This window comes from Podarcis vaucheri, assembly GCF_965113315.1.
Source record: "Podarcis vaucheri genome assembly, chromosome: 15".
In the NCBI taxonomy this organism is placed as follows: Eukaryota; Metazoa; Chordata; class Lepidosauria; order Squamata; family Lacertidae; genus Podarcis; species Podarcis vaucheri.
Window position 1 is genome coordinate 2,528,235 of NC_138753.1, and position 22,400 is coordinate 2,550,634.

Sequence of the window (22,400 nt, forward strand, 5' to 3'; positions counted from 1 at the left end):
CTGAGTGGGGAACCTTTTTCATCCCGGGGGCCGCACTCTGTTCTGGGTGACCTTCCAAGGGCCACCTGCCAGTGGTGGGTGGAGCCAGGGGCGACAAAAGTGGCTGGAGCAATTCATGCAGAAGTCTACAGGCATGAGTCCAGGCCCTTCTCTACCTGCCATCTGGACAGTGGCAGTGAAGGGCGTGGTGTGAAGAGTCCTGAGGGTCAGAGATGGAGACCTTGAGGGCCTCCCCTGGCCCCTGGACCTGAGGCCCCCAACCCCTTCTGAAGGACCTCCACAGCAAACCACACCAGACAGGTGTTTCGACCTTCATCCATCCTCTTTTACAAGGATTTAATGGGCGAGATCAATGGCCACAGCTCTTTACAGCAAGGGTTCGGGGCAGGATGTGTGGCCCTGCAGACGCCAACTCCTGCAATACAGCCTCAGCACAATACTGTGTGAGACTGGTCTGCCTCGGTATGTTCCCGACAGTCTTTTCACTTATATATTGCATTTATACCCCACCTTTTCTCCAAGGAGCTCAAGGTGGTTCTCCCCCTCCTCATTTAACCCACCACAATAATCTTGAGAGGTAGGTTAGGCCGAGAGAGGCAGTGACTGGCTGAAGGTTGCACCCAGTGAGCTTCATGGCTGAGTGGAGGTTCGAACCCTGGTCTCTCCCAGGCCCTAGCCCATGGGTAGGCAAACTAAGGCCCGGGGGCTGGATCCGGCCCAATTGCCTTCTCAATCCGGCCCGCGGACGGTCTGGGAATCAGCGTGTTTTTACACGAGCAGAATGTGTCCTTTTATTTAAAATACATCTCTGGGTTATTTGTGGGGCATAGAAATTTGTTCATTTTCTTTTTCAAAATACAGTGGTACCTCGGGTTAAGTACTGAATTCGTTCTGGAGGTCCGTTCTTAACCTGAAACTGTTCTTAACCTGAAGCACCACTATAGCTAATGGGGCCTCCTGCTGCTGCCGCGCCACCGGAGCACGATTTCTGTTCTCATCCTAAAGCAAAGTTCTTAACCCGAGGTAATATTTCTGGGTTAGCAGAGTCTGTAACCTGAAGCATATGTAACCCGAGGTACCACTGTATAGTCCAGCCCCTCACAAGGTCTGAGGGACAGTGGACCGGTCCCCTGCTGAAAAAGTTTGCTGACCCCTGCCCTAGCCCGACACTTTGACCGCTACACCACTGAATCTCAGGGCCAAGGACAGACAGGGAACCCCAGTGAGATGTACCAACCACCACAGCACACTCGGCCTCTCCATCAGAAGCCATCTTGCAGCCTGAAGAGGTCCTGGCCCAGCAGAATTTTGCCAGCATATGCTACTGTAGCCTGGCCAGTAATTCTGCCCCTCCACCTTTCTTGGAAAGGTAACAGGCTCTACGCTTCCTTATATGGAACGCACCACGCAGCCAGCAGCACCCGCGGGTGCATTCCAGCAGCCTCTCTGGCCTTATCGCTGGCGGGTAAAAATAGCCAGGGCTTATCAGCAAGGACCGTAGCACTCTGGGGCTGGGAAGCCCATGAATAAACACCTCTCATCCACGTATATATGCCATCGTCCTGTATGTGAACACAGCCTCTGGCTGGATCAGACCAAAGCACACACACACACATCCCAGCTAGATGGATGTCTCTGAGACCACCAGCAGAGATACGAAGCAATGTGGCCACAGCTGAGTCTGAGAGCCAACAAAAGAATGAACCCAACAGTAATAAACAGTATTGTGGAGCGCACAGCTCCACAATAACATGGGGAAGGGCGGCTTTTAGTGTGGCAGCCCCTGCCCTGGGGAACAGTGCCCCTGTCGAGATACGACTGGAGGCGCCCGGCACATGTACTTGCCAGAAGCAAGGGAATACATTTCTGTTCCCCCAATGGATAACTGGGATTTTGCCACAGACGTCCACTTTGTCAAGGATTTAATCTTGTTTCAAAAGTGCTTGCTGTTTTTGTGTTTTGAAACTACTTCTAATGATGTAGAAGTGATGAACGATGATGAGGATGATTATAGCTGGCTGAGGGATAGGGCTTGCGAAACAAGCCCAGCTGACAGGCGAGACAGGCTGGCAAAGAAACCAGCATGCTCTCAAACCCGCTGACCTTTGACATCCGAGATGTATATTTTCCAAGACCCACCCTATCAATTGCATTGCAGGAAGTTGGGACTCAGGGTCCCTTCCAAGTCTACAATTCTATGATGGCTCTGCTCTGCCTCTGCAGTCAGAGACAGCAATGCCTCTGAATGCCAGTTGCTTTCAGGAGGGGAGAACATTGCTCCTGTGTTCGAATCCTGCTTGTGGGTTTCCCACGGGCACCTGGCTGGCCACTGAGAGAGCAGGATGCTGGACTACTAGACTGACCACTGGGCTGATCCAGCAGGTCTGTTCTGACTTCTGTGACTGTTACTTGTTTTAATGTTGCACCTTGGAATGGCTGCAACCTGCCCCGGGACGTTAGGGTGGGAGGCAGGTAAGGAATCAAAACCGTCCCCAGCCCTACTCACACGTCCGTGAAGAGGGCAGGCGAATCGGGTCGGTGGGACTGGACATCTTGCATGGCGTTCCATTCGTTGACGGAGGACTGGTCCGAGTTGATGTGGCTCTCATAGTAGCTGACCCACGTGAGGAAAAGGCTCCCCGGGTAGTAGTTGTTGATGCGAGCCACTTCGCAGGCCTTGTGGAGACTCTGCAGGGCAGACCTGGATGGAGCAGGTGGAGGAGGGAGAAAATAAAAGCAGAGGAAAGAAGTCAGGGAATCAGGAACAGCCAGAGGACGGAGAGGGCCCACAGCTGAGCCAGAGAGAAATGACACACTTAACTGCTATTATTATTATTATTATTATTATTATTATTATTATTATTATTATTATTTTCAAAAGAGACTGTATCAACCCAAAGAAAATACACATGATTACAAAGTAGGAAAAATAATAATTTGGAACTACTTTTCCTAATACATTCAACATTTTATTAAATAAATAAAATAAAATGGAGATCTCTCTGTTGCTTCACAGAAATGTCTGGTCAATCATATAGCCCATCAAAGGTACCTGAACTTCAAAGAGACGCAGCCAGGCTCATTTATTGGTTATTGGTATAAATGAGTACTGTAGCTGCTTCTCTGCTGGGAGGTCCTTCTGATTGTGCTATATAATCAACGAAGTCAAACAATATGGTGCAAAACTTGCCTTTTGCTTTCCACTAAATAATCACACTTGGCTATAAGTATGCATCAACTTGTAAACTTTTGAAAATAAGAAATAAAAAGTAAACAACAACAACACTTGGCTGTTAGTATTGGCTATATTTTTTCCACCTTTTGAGGTAAGAGCACCTCTAAAGGAGACCTATAGGGGAGCTGAGCAAGAAGGGAGCCCCACGCTCAATACCTGGATTCTCCAGTTACACCTACAACTCACACCACACCCACCACTTTCCTCCTATTTCATAGAACGCAATCACTTTATTATATATAAATAAAAATAAATGTAGCAAATGCTGCTTCGTTCTGCATTTAACTGTGATTCCTGCATTGAAGGGGGCTGGACGAGACAACCACTTGGGGGCTGCTTACAACTCTGCAATTCTATGGTTCTATGAATCTCCTAGTAAGCTTCTGGTGGGGCGGGATGGGGGGCTTTCTTCTCCTCCCCACAATTTTCCAAAGCCCAGTCTGACAGCCAGCCCAGAACACATGCTGCACACAAACAGGCAATGTCCAGTCTCACATGGTGCCAAATTCTTCCCTCGGCATGGAAGGCAAGGTTCTCAGTGGCTCTGTTCCTCCTCCAGGGTCCCAGGCAGCAAATGTTGGGAATGGCAAGCGAAGAGAATTGCTCTTGTGCTCAAGTCCTGCATGTGGGTTTCCCAGAAGAGACATCTGGTTGGCCACTGAGAGAATGGGAGGCCGGGCCAGACGGGCCCCTTTGGCTCTCGTGATGTCCCCATGATGTCCCCATGTTTACGTCCCTTCCTGAGAGCGGTTGAGCTCGGAAGGGAGCCACAATGGGTTGAAGCCCATCACGTGCTGTCATTTAAAAATGTCCCGAGACGCTTTCTAAGAAGGAGCCGCTCCACCTGTTTTGAGCTGGCGTCCTGACTCTCTGCCCGTGACCTGAAAGATCTAGGTTAAAAGCAAAGATATGGAGCTCTCCCACAAACACATCGCAACCTCAACGGGTGACACATTTCGAAAGAGCGAAAGCGATCCTGAGTCAGTGAATCCGCACACTTGTTAAAAGAACCCTACCGAGAGCTGTCCTATAAAGGAGAAGGATTATCCAGCAGGCTTAGCAGGCAAAACCTGGACATATAAAGCTCTGCCTGGCTCTTCGGATGCCAAAGAGAATCCCTTATAAACATCACCCAGAGTTTAGGTTGCTCTGCTGAAAGGTCAGTTTCATTGGCAACTTCCTGACCTTGAACTGTTCCCCCATTCCAGCTAGTCACTGCAATAACCAATACTTTACTTTTAGGAACTGGCACCTGTGCTTGCTTTTTCCTCTCTTCTGTCCTCCTCCCTTTTTCCTTGTATGTCGTGTCTTTTTAAAATACATTGTAACCCCGCAGAAAGGGGACTCTGGTTATAAATGCTTGTATTTAGGCTACTCTTTTGGACATTAGAGCTGTAAACAAATATAAGGGCTCTAAAACCAACCAACCAACTAACCAACCAACCAACCAACCAACCAACCAACCAACCAACCAACTCAGAGGTAACAGAGGGCTCCGTGGTAACCATAGAATTTTAGAGTTGGAAGGAACCCTATGGATCATCTAGCCCAGGGGTCAGCAAGGTTATACCTGCCTGGGCCGGTCAAGTCCTGTGGAGATCTCTCTGTGGGCTGGATCCCGCGTGTGTAATTTCCGGCGCATGGGCATGCGCAGATGTGATTTTCGCGCCTGGGCATGCGCAGACGTGATTTCTGGCAGCTGGGCATGTGCAGACGTGATTTCCGGTGCCGCGGAAGTGAGTCCCTGCACCGTGCTGGTTTAGCGCAGTGCGTGGGGACTCGCCAAGCAGGCGGCTCAGTTGGGGGGGGGCGCTCATGGGCCGGTCAAACTGCCCCCATGGGCCGCTTGTGGCTCATGGCCCGCAGGTTGCCGACCCCTGATCAAGCTCAACCCCCTGCAGTGCAGGAATATGCAGCTGTCCCGTACGGGGATCAAACTTGCAGCCTTGGCTACACTCGGCCAGATGGGCAGGGTATAAATAATAAATTATTATTATAACACAACATTGGTGGTATATTGAAGACAGCCCATGGTGATTGCATTCCATCATTCTGGAGAGCACCAGTTCTGACCTAAGCGCAAATGAAAAGCAGTGACATCAGTCTTGGAGTAGCCAAGCTTCTACATAATGCAGCTGAAAGATGCACACCCAATAGAAGTCCAAGGATCGTTCCAGCCTCCAAAGGCTTCTCGCGAGCCTCCATTTCTGAGAGTACTTCTTCCTTCCTACTCCAAAAACCTCCTCTGTAAACTATGTGTAAAAAAATAAAGGAACACAAATTCTCTCACCACATGGCTTGCACAGACACAGGCTTAAAGATGTGCACCCGGTTGTCTGTCGAGACGCTGAAGCCCCTGGAAAGGAGGGAAATGGAGACAACACTCAGTCACACAACACTTCAGCAAAGGCAGCGGTGAAAGAGGGCAGCCCCCGGACAACCTGGGGACTTCCAGATGTTGGCTGAGGCTGATGGGGAGTAGCAGCCAAAAACACCTGGAGGGGGCCAGATGTTGGTTCAGGCTGCCCTCCTGCCTCAAAAGGATGACAAGGGGGTCAGGGTTTACTGGAAGTTGCCTGATGGTTCAACACTTGGCCAAGAGCCTTCCGTAACACTTACTTGCATGTAGGTCACTCTCATTAACGCTTCCTGCATTGCAAAGCGGGGCAGAGCGGGGCAGGGAGGGAGAGCGAAGAGGAGGGCCGGATGCCTTTTTGCGTGTTCATAGCAACACAAAAACCAGACAATCACAGGCTCTTACCCATCGCCATCCAGATGAATCAAGGCATCGCTCCAGAGTGGCAGGACCAGCCCCATTGTGCAAACACTGCTGTGGGAAACAAAAGAGAGGGGAGGGCGGCAATTTAAACTCTGCAAGAGAATCCTTTACAAAAAGAAAAAGAAGGCCCGTGGGAGATGGACGTTTTAAAGCACTGGAACAGACTCCAGCATACATTGACAAGCTGGAAGGTGTGCAGAGGAGGGAGACCAAGATGATGAAGCGTCTGGAAACCAAGCCTGATGAGGAATGGTTGAGGGAGTCAGGGATGTTTAGCCTGGATGATAGGATCATAGAATCATAGAGTTGGAAGAGACCACAAGGGCCATCGAGTCCAACCCCCTGCCAAGTCTGGATGATAGGAGTCTGAGAGGAGAGATATGATAGCTGTCTTCAAATATCTCAAGGGCTGTCACATGGAGGATGGAGCAAGCTTGTTTTCTCCTGCTCAGGAGGGTAGGACTCGAAGCAATGGATTCAAGTTACAGGAAAGGAGATTCCTTCTAAACATCAGGAAGAACTTTCTGACTGCAAGAGCTGTTCCACAGTGGAACAGACTCCCACAAGAGGCGGTAGACTCTCCTTCCTTGGAGGTTTCAAAGCAGAGGTTGGATGGCCACCCGTCATGTATGAACTTGTTGCGATTCCTGCTTTGCATGGGGATGGAATAGAGGACCGTTGGGGTCCCTTCCAACTCTACAATTCTAAGCTTCTATGAAAGGACCCAAGTTAGTTTTGGCCAATACTTTAAATGGGTCTACTCTGAATGGGACTAGCACTGGATACAACAGTGACCCCCTGGAGGATCACAACATTATTCATCGGTGCCTTTCCCCACAGCCAGGAACCTCCTGCAATGTCTTTGTCCGTGCAAGAGACATTGACAAAGGACTCCCTGCTTTCATTCTGGTAGGCTCAGACTGTTTTATTGCTTTGTGATAAGCGCTCTCTCTGTGTGGAAGGTAGAGAACGAATGATGAACAGCCTATCAATTGCCCCTTGAGTAGCTTCTCTCAATTCCTTGCTGTCGGTTTCTGTTCCCACAAAAAGAATGAAGGGACGGGAGGAAGATTTAATTACTGGTCCTTTCTCCCTTCCCCACTTTTTCATGAGTTCATAGCTCTACATGGGGCTACCTTTGAAGGTGACCCAGACAGAGGGCCTTCTCGGTAGTGGTGCCCCCCCTCCCTTCAGATGTGAAGGAAATAAGCAGCTATCTTCTCTTTAAAAGACATCTGAAGGCAGCCCTGTTTAGGGAAGTTTTTAATATTTAATGCTGTATTGTTTTTAACACTTGATTGGGAGCCGCCCAGGGTGGCTGGGGAAACTCAGCCAGATGGGTGGGGTAGAAATAATAAATTATTATTATTATTATTATTATTATTGTTATTTAACAATAATACCAGGCAAAACTTTTCTCTAACCTGGAGGAAACAGTAGGACTCAGACAGCGAGAGAGAGAGATAAATAAATGCACAGACATTTTTCTTATTCTTTACATTATCGGTATTGTTTCCACTGTCAGTTTGGATGCAGGACACCTTGGGCAGTTTGTTGGAAAGGAGCCATGTAATTTAAAAAAAAATGGTTAACCAACAGAGAAGGTATCACACACAGGCAGAGTCTGCTGACAACCCCACCCCCTCCACAAAAAAAGAACCCCCAGCCATCAGGGGAGGTTTTCTTAAAGGTAGAGGTGTGTGTGTAGGAAATGAGATTAACTCATGGAAAGAAGGGGGGGGGGTGAGGAGAAAAAGGGCACCTCTGAGCAGCTTCCCAAAGAGACTGGAGATATTTTTAGGGATCTCTTCCACCTCCCACTTCCACCAAAGCCCCCAGCAACAAGGCTAAATCGGGTTTGTAAATACTCAGTGGGTCAGAAGGGAGGGATATTCGGTGTCCGAGGAAGCAAGCAAGAGATACGTAAGCAGGGCTGGAAGGGATGGGGAAAACTTCTTCCACCCACCAACACCAAGACCAAACAGAAACGGACACTGGGCCGAACCACTTTATGCCCAAACTGGAACAGAACAGGGGACAGGGCCAGGGTTTTGCAGGGGTGCCAGACCAGGACCTGGGCGACGAGAGTTCAAATCCCTGCTCAGTCCGAAAGCTCAGTGGGGTGACCTTAGGCCAATTTTTCCCTCTCAGCCTAACTACCCCACGGGGTTGATGTGGGGATAAAACCAGGTACACCATTCTTGGAGGAAAGATGGGCTACTCATTCATTCATCCTTTTATTTGTATGCTGCTTTTCCACACACACACACAAAATCGAGCTCAGAGTGGTTTTCAACAAAGAAAACAGGGTTGCATGTGTAATAAATGTTATCCTTCAATGATATTTCTGAAAAAAACACAACCAGAATGAAGTACAGTAGTACCTCTGGTTAAGTACTTAATTCGTCCCGAAGGTCCGTTCTTAACCTGAAACTGTTCTTAACCTGAGGTGCCACTTTAGCTAATGGGGCCTCCCGCTGCTGCTGTGCCGCCAGAGCATGATTTCTGTTCTTATCCTGAAGCAAAGTTCTTAACCCGAGATACTGTTTGTGGGTTAGCGGAATCTGTAACCTGAAGCATATGTAACCCAAGGTATCGCTGTAATTTTCACTTGAGCTCATTTGAAATCTCACCTGCTTTGATATTTGTGCTGCACCAACGTGCTTCACAGCCTTGAGGACTAGGAATTTGTGCTCTGTGGCAACACCACTTTGGTGGTTGTTGTGGGAAGCCTCCAGCACTCACACTGAGGACCTGATTGGTGATGCTCCCTCTTAAGCGCCCTTGTTTTCTAGACAACAACCTAGACAACATGGATTCTTTGGCTGTGACTCCTGTGGCGCAGTGGGTTGGACTAGATGACCCTTGGAGTCCCTTCCAACCCTACAATTCTGTGATCCTATAAATGCTTCAACCCGTCCTTCAGAGGGAAACAGCTCCAAACCCCCCAATGATCTGACAGCCCTCTTGGAGAACTTGCAAAAAAAATAAGATAACAATTGCACATCCTGGTCAGCTCTCTCACTCCGATTCACCACATACCTGTCGTTGCAAGAGAAGTCCATTCCCAGGACAATGCTTTCCTCAGTGTCCTGCCGACCATTAGTTGAGACCACCACCATGTATCGAGTCCGGTTCTGGTACGTGCTTTCCAATCTCACAGCCTGGGAAAAGAAGGGGAAAAGCTTTTCAGTTGTTTGTAGCGCCCACTCTCCATATTCTACACTGGGGCGGGGTGTCAATTGAGCTCCCTGCTGTCTACACTGGCTGGCAGCAGCTCTCCAGGGTTCCAGGCAGGGAGTTTTCTCCCAGTCCCACCTGGAGATGTCACTGGGGATTGGACCCAGGACCTCCTGCCTGCAATGAAGGTGGCTCTGCCATAGAGCAATGGCGCTCCCTGCCCCTCTGCCAGCCTGAGAGAGGGGAGCCGCATCTGCCACTGGTCTCCCAGTACGAGCCAAAGCCCACGGGAAAAGGGCTTGGAAGGTCAGCAAGAAGCGTTTGGCAGGAAAAGGGTGCCACCTTAAAAGGAAACAGTGACTCAGTGGGCAGCAATTCTGCATCAACATTAACTCAAGCCCAGGGAGCCAAGAGCACGCAGAACCCAGCAAATCCCCTTTTGTCTGCAAAACGGTTGCCACCTGAAAAACAGGGCATCTGAGAGACTGCTGGTGCCTGTGGAGGAACCAAGTCTGTGCCAGCGCAGAAAACTCCTTGAGATACGATTAAGACTGCATCAAATCCATGGCCTTTCAAACCTCGCTCTGCAGCCAGGAGGCTTGCTTTCTCTTCTTAAAAAGAAGCAATGAAAACAAACCCAAAACCTGAGATTATCTCGGGATGTTCAATGTGGCATCCCAAACTCATCTCCCTACTGCTCTGCAACACCGGTGGGGTGCTGAAAACCCCAGACTGCTGCAATTACAAGAAGTCATTCTGAGCTGCTGGATAAAGGGAATAGCTTCAACCGGCGTGTGTGTGTGTGTGTGTGTGTGTACCTGCTCCGAACCTCTGGACGTGCCCTGGAGAATCCCTCCATCCTTCAAGAAAACTTCAACTTCCCCCATGATCAGAGAGGAAAACTTTGGCTTCATGTACTTCATTGCAGTGGGTTGGGCTGGATGACCCTTGGAGTTCCCCCTTCGACCTCTACAATTCTGCGATAGGAAATAAGCCCGCCTATGAACAACAGGCGACGGGCACTTGGCCGTACGGACCAAGAATAGCCGGAGAGGTTCAGCTCCAGACTGCGGAGGAGCTGAGTCAGCACAAGGAAGACTATATATGCCAATTCCTCCCCCCCCCGCCGGCCCCGGTCTGGTTCCCCATCCTGATGCCAAGTCGGCAAGATACGTACGGGCGCTGACGCGGCATGCCAGGAAGCCAGCGTCACGCAGCGCAAGTCGCTTACAAGAAGCCAAGAGGAACTTGCCTTGTGTGGCCTGAAGATGCCCCCGGGCAGGGGTGGGGCGGGCCCCTGGCATTCGGCGCATCCTTTTTCTTTTTACAGCCTCCTAGCTTAACTCCTGGGACATTTGCATTCGGCTTGATGTTTTCTGACTTCACCGACTGCAAGAGGAACCATGGCATTGCCGCAGAAGGGACGTCTTGATTATGCTAACTGGCCCATCTAGGGTGTGTGGATTTTATTTTGCCCAGAGCAGCCCAACCACAGAAAGAACCGCTTCTGCTAAATAGTCGTGGTTCTTCTCTAAGAATTTCCTGAAGGGGAGGGCCCTGGCGGGGGGCCTGAAACCTTGGATGGGCTCCTTCAAGGCAGGCTCGAGGCTACAGGAAGTGGCACTCCGGCACCGGTGTAAACTGTGCAAGTTAAACACCCTGCCTGAACAAATCCCGCCCCAGAGACCCCGCGAGAGTCTTATGTGGCTTAGCTTCCAACTGCGGAGAGCTAGAAACCGTGGTTTTCTCCAGGAAGGCATGGGAAATCTGCCCCCAACACCCGGTGGCTTTTCCCTACAGATCTGTGGGACAAAACAGAGCACCAGCTTCAGTTACAAATGAGTATGTGGTTTTATTGTACGACACTCGTACTTCCTTTGACTTGCCAGCGGGTACAACTGTCCCACAAGGGTCAAAATGGAGCATGCATGTCCAACAGCAGTGTAAATTGTGAAATTGGGTGCCAAATAGGAGAAGGGATGACCCTGCAAATCCTGCTTGCTGGGGGCTTTTTCAAAGGAACCCATCTGGTCACTGGTGGCACAGAAAACCAGAAGGGGCAGAAATATTTTAGCTAAGTAGCAGGTGTCAGCCTTAAGAACATAAGAAGTGTCTGTAGGATGAGGCCAATGGCCTATCTATCTCAGTATCCTGTTCTCACAGTAGCCCCAGTGGGAAACCCGCAAGCCAGACCTGAGCACAAGAGCAAGTCTTCCCTCCTGCGGTTTCCAGTACTTGTTATTCAGAAGATTGCTGCCTCCAAACAGGCAGGCAGAGCACAGTCACCCTGACTAGTAGCCATTGATAGCCCTCTTCCCCACTGGCCTTTTTTGAGCCAGTGGGCACACGAGGGCACGCCATAATAATAAAAACAGTAAAGGACCCCTGGATGGCTAAGTCCTGTCAAAGGAAACTATGGGGTTGCAGCGCTCATCTTGCTTTCAGGCCAAAGGAGCCGGTGTTCGTCCACAGACAGTTTTCTGGGTCATGTGGCCAGCAGGACTAATCCACTTCTGGTGCAAAGGGACACCGTGACGGAAACCAGAGCACACGGAAACACTGTTTACCTTCCCACCGCAGCAGTACTTATTTATCTACTTGCGCTGGTGTGCTTTCGAACTGCTAGGTTGGCAGGAGCTGGGACAGAGCAATGGGAGCTCATACCATCATGGGGATTCGAACCGCTGACCTTCTGATCAGCAAGCCCAAGAGGCTCAGTGGTTTAGACCACAGTGCCACCTGCGTCCCCATGGAATAATAGCTGCCACCCATAAAAGAGCAAAAAAGAGAGACACAGGACCACAAATTGGAGTGGGCCTGCCCTCCCCTCCTTGATGGGGACATTTACACCACTCCTCTACTCAGAAGGGAAGGGAGAGCAGGCATCCAATCCTGGCTCCCAATGAAATATGGGCATGTCTTAGGGGTGGGGTGTATGTTCAGTGCGGGAGAAGCTGAGCCACTCGTGCAAACACTCGTGCAAACAGTAGTAAGAGCAAAAAGCCCCTCTTGTGCATTGGTTTTTTTTTAAAAGAAGGGGGTAGTTACTGAGACCTTTTGCAGGTATGTTAGACAGTATGGATGGCCATGCAGTCACCCACGGGCACCACGTTGGCAACCCCCTGGTTTCAAGTGATCCGGCAGGGCTTTATACAGTGCAAGGCATGTCCTGCTATGAAGCCGGCAGACGCTAAAATGGGAAACGCAGCTTCTTTCCCCTTAACTCTCTATATGGACTCCAGCTTCCTGCTGGCTCTCCAGCGGCCTGTCTGGCATCAAGTGGATTAGCGTAATCTAATTTGCTTTGCTAAGCCAATCTGGGCAGCAATAATTAGCGGGGTGGTTTTGACATAAGATCACCGCTAAACAGAGCCCGGAGAGGCCAAAGGGGACGGCCTGCCCTCGAGCTGCCGAAATGGGATTTGCTGAGCAAATTTCTAGGACTGGCAGGAGGAGGAGTCATTCCCCTCCCTGCTCGCTGTCGGGTGTCCTTCCAAGAGGGTGGGTGGGGACACACGCAGTCCAAAGAGGCGGCTTTGGACCCGGGGTCCTCCAGTCCAGGAGGTTTAAAAATGCTGCTTGTACCAATCACAAGACTGGCCCACCAGGTTCTGCTGCTTAGGTATGTTTTGCAAACCTATGCAGCAAAGCTTCTGAAATTTGTCTGAGCATATGCATATCCTCATGGGGCTTAAGATACAGCATACTCGACCCCTCCCATGGTTTAAAAAACAAATGAACTAATTTAACTGGCCTGGTCAAAGCTATTGATTGGTTGGCTGCCATGTGCAAGTCTCACGCAAATAGCAGAACAGCAGATTCTGCTCTGCCAACCCAAGAATCGCCTTCAAATTAAAGTGAAGGCTCCAATGGTTTGGGGGCATTTTTACCCCTTACTACAAAATAGTATCTCCCACCCCTTGTGAAGATGGCCACCTGTCAGGGGTTCTTTGGCCAGGATTCCTGCATTGCAGGGGGTTGGGCTAGATGACCCTGGGTGGTGGTGGGGTCCGTTCCAGCTCTCTGTTCTATGATACAAAATCCGTTCTGCATATTCTGGCTGAGAATTCCAAGACCTGGGGAAAGGCCTTTTCCGTTCCTGATACCCAGGGTGCCTTTATACCAAATTTGAACCCAGGACCTCTTGCATGGGAAGCAGCTGCTCTCAGAGATGTTAGCCAAGAAGTCCACACTTTGCTTTAATGATTCCTGCCCAGCAAGCAGTCTTTCTATAGGCATACGCCTCCTGACGCACTGAGACGACTCAAAACAGCACTACAGGTTTTTGGAGACCCAGATCTCCACTACTGTGCCCTGAAAGGCCACCAAAAACTAATCTTCAGGAAAAGCAAACAGGGCAGATTCAACATATAGGAGCCACTCTCTCAATCCTCTTCCCTCCCCAACCCTACTCAAGTTTGGGAACCGAGTGTAAATATAGCAACTTCCTACTGTTATCTGCCCGTTAACCGGGGCTATTTCTAAACTGGAAAGCTGGCTTGGACCACAGAGTTCAGCGTCATTTCTAGGCTCTGACCAACGTCAGCACTTTTTCCATAATCCAGGAAAGGACAAACGTTTCCTCCGAAAGGGCCTCATCCCTGGATTTCAGAAGGGCTGCACAGATCAAAGGGCATGCTTGGGAGAAAATAAATAAATCCCAACTCCTGCCAAGGAAAGCTGAGTTCTGAAGCTCATCTAAACGTGCCTGCTCTGTATATTTATTATCTATATAAAAGCACTTCTAAACCGCTTAGCTTTTTTTTTTTTAATCTCTTTAGTGGCAGACAAAAACAACATGTTAAAAAGCACCATTACATTACATAAACAGGAATCCAGGAACAACAAGGTCAATTCTTATGGGCTGGGGGGGAAAGGAAAATCTCTTTAAATGACATTTGAAGCATCTGGTGGGTAAGGCATCACATATGACCATTTGGGGGTCACTGCCCTGTGATGTTTGCAGGGCGTGGTGCCACAAATAAAATTTCTCTCCCATGATTCTAGGTGATCCCACAAGTCTACAGGGAGCAGACAGGAGGGAGGGTCTTTTCAGGCAACCTAGTCCTGAGATGTTAATGGCCTTGAGCATGGCAGCCCAGGAAGTGATGCTCTCTTATGGCACAAACAGAAATGAATTCTGCCTCTGGCTGTTGCAGGTGGCAGGCGAAGAAGTCCTACCTCCCAGACGCTGAATGAAGTACTTTATTCTATCTATTCTGAATCTTCCAGCACTCAGCTTCACTCAATGTCCATGAATTCTAGAATTACAGTGGTACCTCGGGTTAAGTACTTAATTCATTCCAGAGGTCTGTACTTAACCTGAAACTGTACTTAACCTGAAGCACCACTTTAGCTAATGAGGCCTCCTGCTGCTGCCGCGCCGCCAGAGCACGATTTCTGTTCTTATCCTGAAGCAAAGTTCTTAACCCGAGATACTATTTCTGGGTTAGCGGAGTCTGTAACCTGAAGCGTATGTAACCTGAAGCGTTTGTAACCCGAGGTACCACTGTACAAGAAAAGGAGGAAAAGCTTTTCTCTACCCATTTTCTTCTATCGCTTTTATACATGGAGGTAATTAAATTTGACCAGGAGGCAACACCGTCTTCTCAAAGCCAGTCCTTAACACTCTTTAATAAAACAAAACAAATAATAATCGCATATCAAGTCAGTTCTTTGGGCATCCAAGGAAAGAAGACCTTCCTTTGCCCAGGGATTGGCCACTCAAAAGTTTCCCACTATCCCTACAGCTCCGAGTATCGACTGACACCCGCCCAGCGCAAACAGGAGCGGATGATCAAAGAGTGACCCCGGCATGACTTTGGCGCTCCCAACTTGGTACTGCACAAAGTGGCCCCATTGTCCCCATCTGTGACCCCTCGTTCTCCTTGCTTGAAGGCCCAATTTATCAAAAATAACCCAAGAAGCCTACCCACGGAAAATGTACAAAGCAGCCAGTGATAGCGCAGAACAATTGATTTGCTGATCGGTTGGGAGCCGGTGGCGGAGCGGAGCACACCCCAACCACCCGATGAGCACTAACTACCAGTAGAGGTTTGCCAAGAGACTGGGTGGGATGGGGGGGAAGATGGGGTCATGACTTGCTCCTTAAGAAGTGGCTGCTGGATCAGGCCCAAGGCCCACCTAGACCAGCATCCTGTTCTCACAGTGGCCAGCCAGATGCCCCAATGGGGAAACGGCAAGCAGGATCCGGGCACAAGAGCAACTCTCCCCTCCTGGGGTTTCCAGCAACTGGGATTCAGAAACATCGCTACCTCCAACCGTGAAGGCAGAGCTGAGCCATCCTGGTTAGGAGCCACCAGTAGCCCTCTCCTCTTCCATGAATTTGTCTATTTCTCTTTTAAAGACATCTAGGCTGGTGGCCATCGCTGCCTCCCGTGCAAACAGGTCCCATAGTTCAACTCTGCGCTGCTCGTGGGAATATGAACTTGTTCTAGGATTTGGCAAACAATCAGAGGAACATGGGAAGAGCCCTGCATCTGGATCAGGCCACAGGGCGGTCCGCCTTGTCCAGTCTCCTGTCTCCAGCACCAAGGGCCTTCTGGAGGTTCCCTCATTGCGAGAAGTGAGGTTACAGGGAACCAGGCAGAGGGCCTTCTTGGTAGTGACACCCGCCCTGTGGAACGCCCTCCCATCAGATGTAAAGGAAATAAGCAGCTATCTTATTTTTAAAAGATATCTGAAGGCAGCCCTGTTTAGGGAAGTTTTTAATATTTAATGCTGTATTGTTTTTAACACTCGATTGGGAGCCGCCCAGAGTGGCTGGGGAAACTCAGCCAGATGGGCGGGGTATAAATAATAAATTATTATTATTATTATTATTATTATTATTATTATTATTATTATTATTATTATTATTATTTACAGTGGTGACTTAGATGCCCCAAAGGGAAGCCCGCAAGCAGGACTTGAGCCTTGCAGGAGCAGCTCTCTCCCCTCTTGAGAGCCCCCTCAACTGGTTCTCAGAGGCCCCAAACGCTGTAGGGAGAACATAGTCACGATGGCGAGCAGCCACTGGTGCCTGCACCTGCCCTAAATTTGTCTAATCCTCTTAAAAGTGCACAGGAAGCTGTGTATGAACAACATGGGTTCATCTAGCCCAAGTAGCATCTCCTCTGACCGACTGCAGCCCTCCACAGCCTCTCAGGCCAGGGAGGGGTCTGCCCCACCCCCTGATTCAGAGATCCTTCCAACCCCAGATGCCAGGAATCCAACCTAGGGTCTTCTGTATGCAAATGCCTACTCTGCCAGGAAGATGTGGGTTGGCGGCTTCCAACTCTCCGTGGTTATTTATGTATTTATTTGCATTAATTTGTTCTGATTTTGTTCACGCTAAAGGGCCAGGAGGGGCACTGACTGCCCTCCCCTGCTTTGAATGCCAGGGCTTTTTGTTTATTTACCGCTCCCAGATTTTCAGGAGAAGATGCCTGCCTGTTTGCTGAGTTCAACCATGAAGCTTTAAGAACAGGGATTCCCAAGGTTCTGAATTCTGAGCTCCACACCTCTCAAAGGAGGTGTGTATCAGCACTGTGTATCAAGTTCCCAAGTAAGAGCCGTAAGAGAGGGGAGGCACACAGAGAGGAGGAATGAGACGCCAAGGGCACTTTACTACAGCAAGGCACCCTAAGGCGTCAGCCACAGAGCAAGGAAAAGACATGTGTGCGAGACTTACCAGCCTGATGTTGTCCTCTGGACGGAGCAGCATGAACATTGCTTGGAGGTGTTGCTGGAGGTCACCTGGGATGGAGAAGGAAGGATCAAGGTGCAGAGCCTGTTTGGTACAGCGCTTAGAGTGTCAACCTAAGACCAGGCTCAAATCCCACTTGGCCATGAAACTCTCACTGGGTGGTCTTGGGCCAGCAACTACCTCTCAGCTTAACCTACTTCCCAGGGTTGTTGTGGGGGTTAAATGAGGAGTGGGGGAAGAACTATGTATACACCGCCTTGAGCTCCTTGGATAAAAAGGTGGGATATGAGAGCATTAAATCAAACAAACAAAACACAAGTTCTCTCCTCCAAATCCCAAACATTTCTGTGTTCAGGCTTCAAGGCCCATGGAGAAGGGGTCCAGCAAATATCAGCTTTGCTTACAAGGCCTTGCTACCACCTCCTCCTCCTGAACCCTGGTCCTCTGGCACGTGCAAATGACAACGCAGAGAACTGCAGGATGGCGAAGGCAGGAGGCAGCAAGAGATTCTTCCGCCTCCCCATCTTCAAACCGCAAAGGAAAGAGAGATTCTTTTCGGAGGCTGCCAGGATTCCTCCTCACCACAAAGCCAGCCCCACACAACCCTGCCGCTGCGGCCACATCCCTGGGTGAGTGGAATTCTGGATCATGGATAGTTCACTGGGGCCGGCCCATCCATTAGGCAAACGGATATAATTGCCTCAGGTGGCGGCTGCCGCAAATGCTCACAGAGGCACCACCACAGTTCAGGAAGACCTTCCAGGCTGGGAACAGCATCCAAGGAAGGTGCAGAGCAGGGTATGAACGGGGAGAGTCCTGGGGGAGGCACCAGCGGCCATATTTCAAAGAATCATGGAATTACAGAGTTGGAAGGGACCACGAGGGGATCATCTAGTCCAACCCCCCTGCAATGCAGGAATCTTTTTGCTCAACACGGGGCTCAAACACACAACCCTGAGATTAAGAGTCTCCTGCTCTAACGACTGAACAATTTTACAGACAAACCTGCCCCACTGGCTCCAAGGCTCCCCTCGCCCCGCATTATAGAAAGGTGTTGTAGGCTCATAATGTTTTGGAACAGTAAACCGAAATGTTAACATATGACCTTTTCTGGTTTGGGAAAACAGTCTTAAAGGAAGAAACGCCGCCGATTTAGTAAACAGTTCCAAAACAGGCTATCATCTGAAAAAGCCTGTTTACTTGAGCTGTACGCAGAACGTTCACAATGATTATACTGTATAATTACAGAAAGTAAAATAATGAGTTTTAATTTTATTTCAGGACTACTTGGGTATGGTTTGTTTGTGGGTAAAGCATAATTTCAGGGTGTTAATTATAGTAGAAGGTTAGACTTTACAAGAGATAACTATATTGCTGGATCTTACTTTCTGACAATGCGGAGGGGAAAACGACACCACTTATTACTGAAGGAGTGGTACTGAATTATTCCTTTGTATGCTTGCGGGATGTATATAAAATCTGAAAATACAAGTGCTTAGAGAAAGCCTTTCCCTAACTCTGGGTGACCTTGGGCCAGTCACACTTCTTTGAAGTCTCTCAGCCCCACTCACCTCACAGAGTGTTTGTTGTGGGGGAGGAAGGGAAAGGAGATTGTTAGCCGCTTTGAGACTCCTGAAGGGGAGTGAAAGGCGGGACATCAAATCCAAACTCTTCTTCTTCTTCTTCTTGGACTACAACTCCCATCAGCCACTTGGCTGATGGGAACTCTAACCCCAAACAGCTGGAGCACATCAGGCTGGGGGAGGCCGGCCTGAGGCCATTTTCCTGGGCAGCCCAAAATAGGCAAAAAACCCAGGGAAAGACCTGAGTCTTTTTGATTCCGGGATGGGAGGAAGGTACAAGGAGGGGGGGGGTTACCTGCATGCTTGTTGCGCCGGTGGCTGATCCTGGGGGTCGAGGATCCATTTCCACGCGGAAGGAAGAGGGCGGCACCTTTTACCGTGAGAAAACTTTCGCTGATGCTGCAAGAGAGAAAAAGAGAGAGAGAGAGAATTAGCTAAAAGGGGAACAAAACCTCATATATATAGTCCGTTGGGGGAAAGCATGAAAGATCCTGGACCTAGAATAACAGAACTATTGTCATCAAAGTGGGGGAAGAACAGGGCATGAAATCAGCCTCCCCCTTTTTTTTGTCACTCTGGGGGGCTTGGGGCAGAGTGGCTGTGGGGCTCACATGTGCCCCCCCAATCTCCATCACCAGTTCCCTCCCTACACACACACAGTCATCACAGTGCTACAATCACCCTGAAGCGGCAGTGCTGTGCAGTGCTCAGCGTAGCCGGTCCACAGAGACCTGGGTCCAACCCTGCTCTGGGTTGACCTTGCACCAGTCGCTCTCTTTGGGCCTCCCCTGCCTCGCAGGGTCGTTGCGAGGTTTTATTAAAAGGCAGAGGGACGGGGACATATGCAGCCTTGAGCACCCGGGGAGGAAAGGTGGGGTTGCAAATGTTCTTGCTATTTACGAGGGCCCCCCACAACATAATAATAATAATTTAAAAAATAATAATTATACCCTGCCCTCCCTGGGCTCAGGGCGGCTAACACCAATAAAATCACAATAAAAACATAATAGGGGGGAATAAAACCAATTTAAAATGCAGGTTAAAATGCAATTTTAAATGCAGCCTCATTTTAAAGTAGCCGATAAATCAAGACCATAAGGGGAAGGAAACATAAGGGTCAGACTGAGTCCAAACCAAAGGCCAGGCGGAACAGTTCTGTCTTGCAGACCGTGCGGAAAGATGTCAAGTCCCGCAGGGCCCTAGTCTCTTGGGACAGAGCATTTCACCATGTCGGGGCCAGTACTGAAAAGGCCCTGGCCCTAGTGGAAACCAATCTAACCTCCTTGAGGCTCAGGACCTCCAAAGTGTTGTTATTTGTGGACCTTAAGGTCCTCCACAGGGCATACCAAGAGAGGCGGTCCCATATGCTGAAAAGTGGCCTCACCGTATGCGGGGTCAGACCATGGTGAGGTTTGAGCGCATGAAGGGGACACAGGGTTGGCTCGGGGTAGAGAGGAAGGACCACAATGAGACTCTCTTGCACATACTGTATTTTTTGCTCTATAGGACACACCGGACTACAAGACGCACCTAGTTTTAGAGGGGAAGAACAAGGGGGGAAAAAATCTCCCTCTCTGCGCAGGGGAATCCTGCTCTTGCAGTGCCCAAATGGGAAGCAGGCCAGCAGCAGTAACTCTTGCCACCAAGGGTCCTCAGTAAATGCCATTCAGAGGCCACGTGCCAGTCTGATGGGGATTTTGATGCCCAGGCAGCTCTGCAAATGTTCTGCAGCTGCAGCAGCAGCAGCAGCAGCCTGCCTTTCGGAAATGGTTCTTTAACACACACACAAACAAAAACCAAAAACCACCCAGACATTTAAGGTGGCTAGTTTCTCAAATGCCCTATTTTTATTTGAAAAGACATCTGCAATCCGTTGCGAAATCCATCACAGCTGCCCTGTCTGTGGTTAGAAGTCTCACTCTTCCGCAGAAGCCGGGGCCCACGCTCTCTCTCTCTCTCGCACACACAAAGTTGTTGCTGTTTTGCTTTGTGTTGTGTTTTTTTATTTAAAAAAGGGGTCAATCAGAAACCACAGTGCTAAGCGATCCAGACTCACCCCGGCGCTGCCAAAAGGACTCCCATGCTTTAAAAAGAGAGAGAGAAAAAACTCAACTCGGCCAACATTTAAACGCTCCCAAGAGAGAGACCAGGAACCTCTCCTCCTGCCTCCCCCCCTTTTCCTTCTCATGTTTAATGAACCGGGCAAGTGGATTTGGCATCTTCAGTGGGGTTTATTTAAAGAAAGGGAAGTTTAATTAAAGCGCCCAGCCTGCTGCAAAAAGAAACCTATAAAATTTATTTATTTTTATTCTGAGAGGAGGGGAATTAGATAAAGAGCAGGCCAACTTTGCAAACGCTTCCTGGACAAATGCCTGGAAGGAAAGGCTCTTTGTTTTGTTTTTGCATTACTGCAATCTGTTGTGAGCTGCCCAGAAAATCATCTGATGGAAAAGTGCAGCGGAGCAGCTCCAGAAGAAATACTTTTAGGACCCTTAGGAAGTTGAGGAACAGGAAACACACAGCTTCAAAAGTACGTGAGGTGAATTTTTTTATTAATAGGAATTATAGGGACTGAGAAACAAAATGTGTTACTAGCAATGGCATGGCAGTGCCATTTAGTAGCCACTGATAGGCCCTTTCCCTAATCAACCTTTCGAAGCTAATGATCACCACCACATCTTGTGGAAGTGAGTCCCAACGGCTAATGACTCTTTGCATCTTTCTAAACTAGGGGTGGGGGTGGCCAAATCTAGCTTCTGGTCAGCCACAGGGAACTGGACTAGATGTTCCCCCTCTGGCCTGATCCAGCAGCCAGGCTCACTTCTGATCTTCTTATGCACCCTTTAAGCAACTTGTAAGAAAAACACAGGACCAGTAACATGTCAAAAGCAGAGGCCAGCTAACAACGGTGCCACGGGCCATGAATCACCTTTCATTATTGTGGCTGAATCATCAACATTTATGACCTTATCTAAGCATTCTGCTTCCCACGTCACGGAATAAACACTGCCCCACCCCACCCCGGATGTTATCGAGCCACGGCTTCTCAAAAGCTCTGGGCACGAAGCCCACAATCTGGTGCACCTGAACCCCATCTCCAGGTGAGGAGCTCTTGAGTTCCAGCGAGGAATCTTGCCTAGCATAACTTATAAAGAGACAGAGAAGAGAGGGCCAAACCAAGTGGGATTTCTTTCAGGGTTGATCCACATCAGCTTCTAAACTGGCCTTTCTCAATCTGCCCCATTCTGGATGTTTAGGACTACAGTTCCCATCAGCCCCCAGGAAGGCTGCTTTAAACAGGTAACAATTTTGCAGTGCTTGTAAGAGGTGGATCCCCAGACCAGAGGTTTTTGGGCTCTGCTCCCAGGTGACATGCACTGCAGCTGGTCTACCTGTTGACTCCCTACCCTAATTTGATGCTTCTCTTCTTCAAAATCTGCATCTTCTGCAAAGCTCAGAGTCTCATCTCCAGCCCCAAGTTATTGTTCACATTTGCTCCAGACCTCTCTCCTTCCTCCCTCCCTCTCTCACCTTCTGTGCTGCCAAAAGTTAGACTGGGAGTTCCTTGGGGCAGAGGCCTCCTTTTGCTGCTGCTCTGCAATGCAACACAATGCAACAAACACACACACACACACACACACACACACACACAAAATTTATCCCTTCCAGATCTCCTTGCCAACTTCAGAACTGGGTGGTTTCTTATCAGAAAACGTTCAAAAGGCTAACCAGTACAGTCTCCAAAGAAGGCCCTATTGGAGAAGCTAAGTTTTGCTCTTAAGAATGTGGAAAAACAGATTATTCGTGCATAACCAGAGGCGGGAGGTGAGAAGACCCGAGAAGGTCAAATGAAGACAAACAGAATGAACAGAAAAGCAGCAATTGTCTTCAATACAAAAACAGGAACCCAAAATG

At 49.3% G+C, this 22,400-nt stretch overlaps 1 protein-coding gene across 6 annotated transcripts in view; it reads right to left on the reverse strand.

Moving 5' to 3' along the window:
• Window positions 1–22,400, reverse strand: part of SSH2 (slingshot protein phosphatase 2) — a 113,328-nt gene that overhangs the window by 18,873 nt on the left and 72,055 nt on the right. For 5 of the 6 annotated variants that reach the window (XM_082201662.1, XM_082201661.1, XM_082201659.1 and 2 more), the window contains 6 exons: window positions 18,781–18,884; window positions 16,888–16,952; window positions 9,057–9,178; window positions 5,997–6,065; window positions 5,526–5,591; window positions 2,507–2,701 (listed from right to left, as the gene is read on the reverse strand). In XM_082201662.1, the coding sequence (XP_082057788.1) occupies window positions 2,507–2,701; window positions 5,526–5,591; window positions 5,997–6,065; window positions 9,057–9,178; window positions 16,888–16,952; window positions 18,781–18,884 (621 nt within the window). Of the gene's footprint in view, window positions 1–2,506; window positions 2,702–3,730; window positions 3,969–5,525; window positions 5,592–5,996; window positions 6,066–9,056; window positions 9,179–16,887; window positions 16,953–18,780; window positions 18,885–22,400 lie in introns of those variants that run through there. The other variant, XM_082201663.1, reaches the window with a different exon arrangement.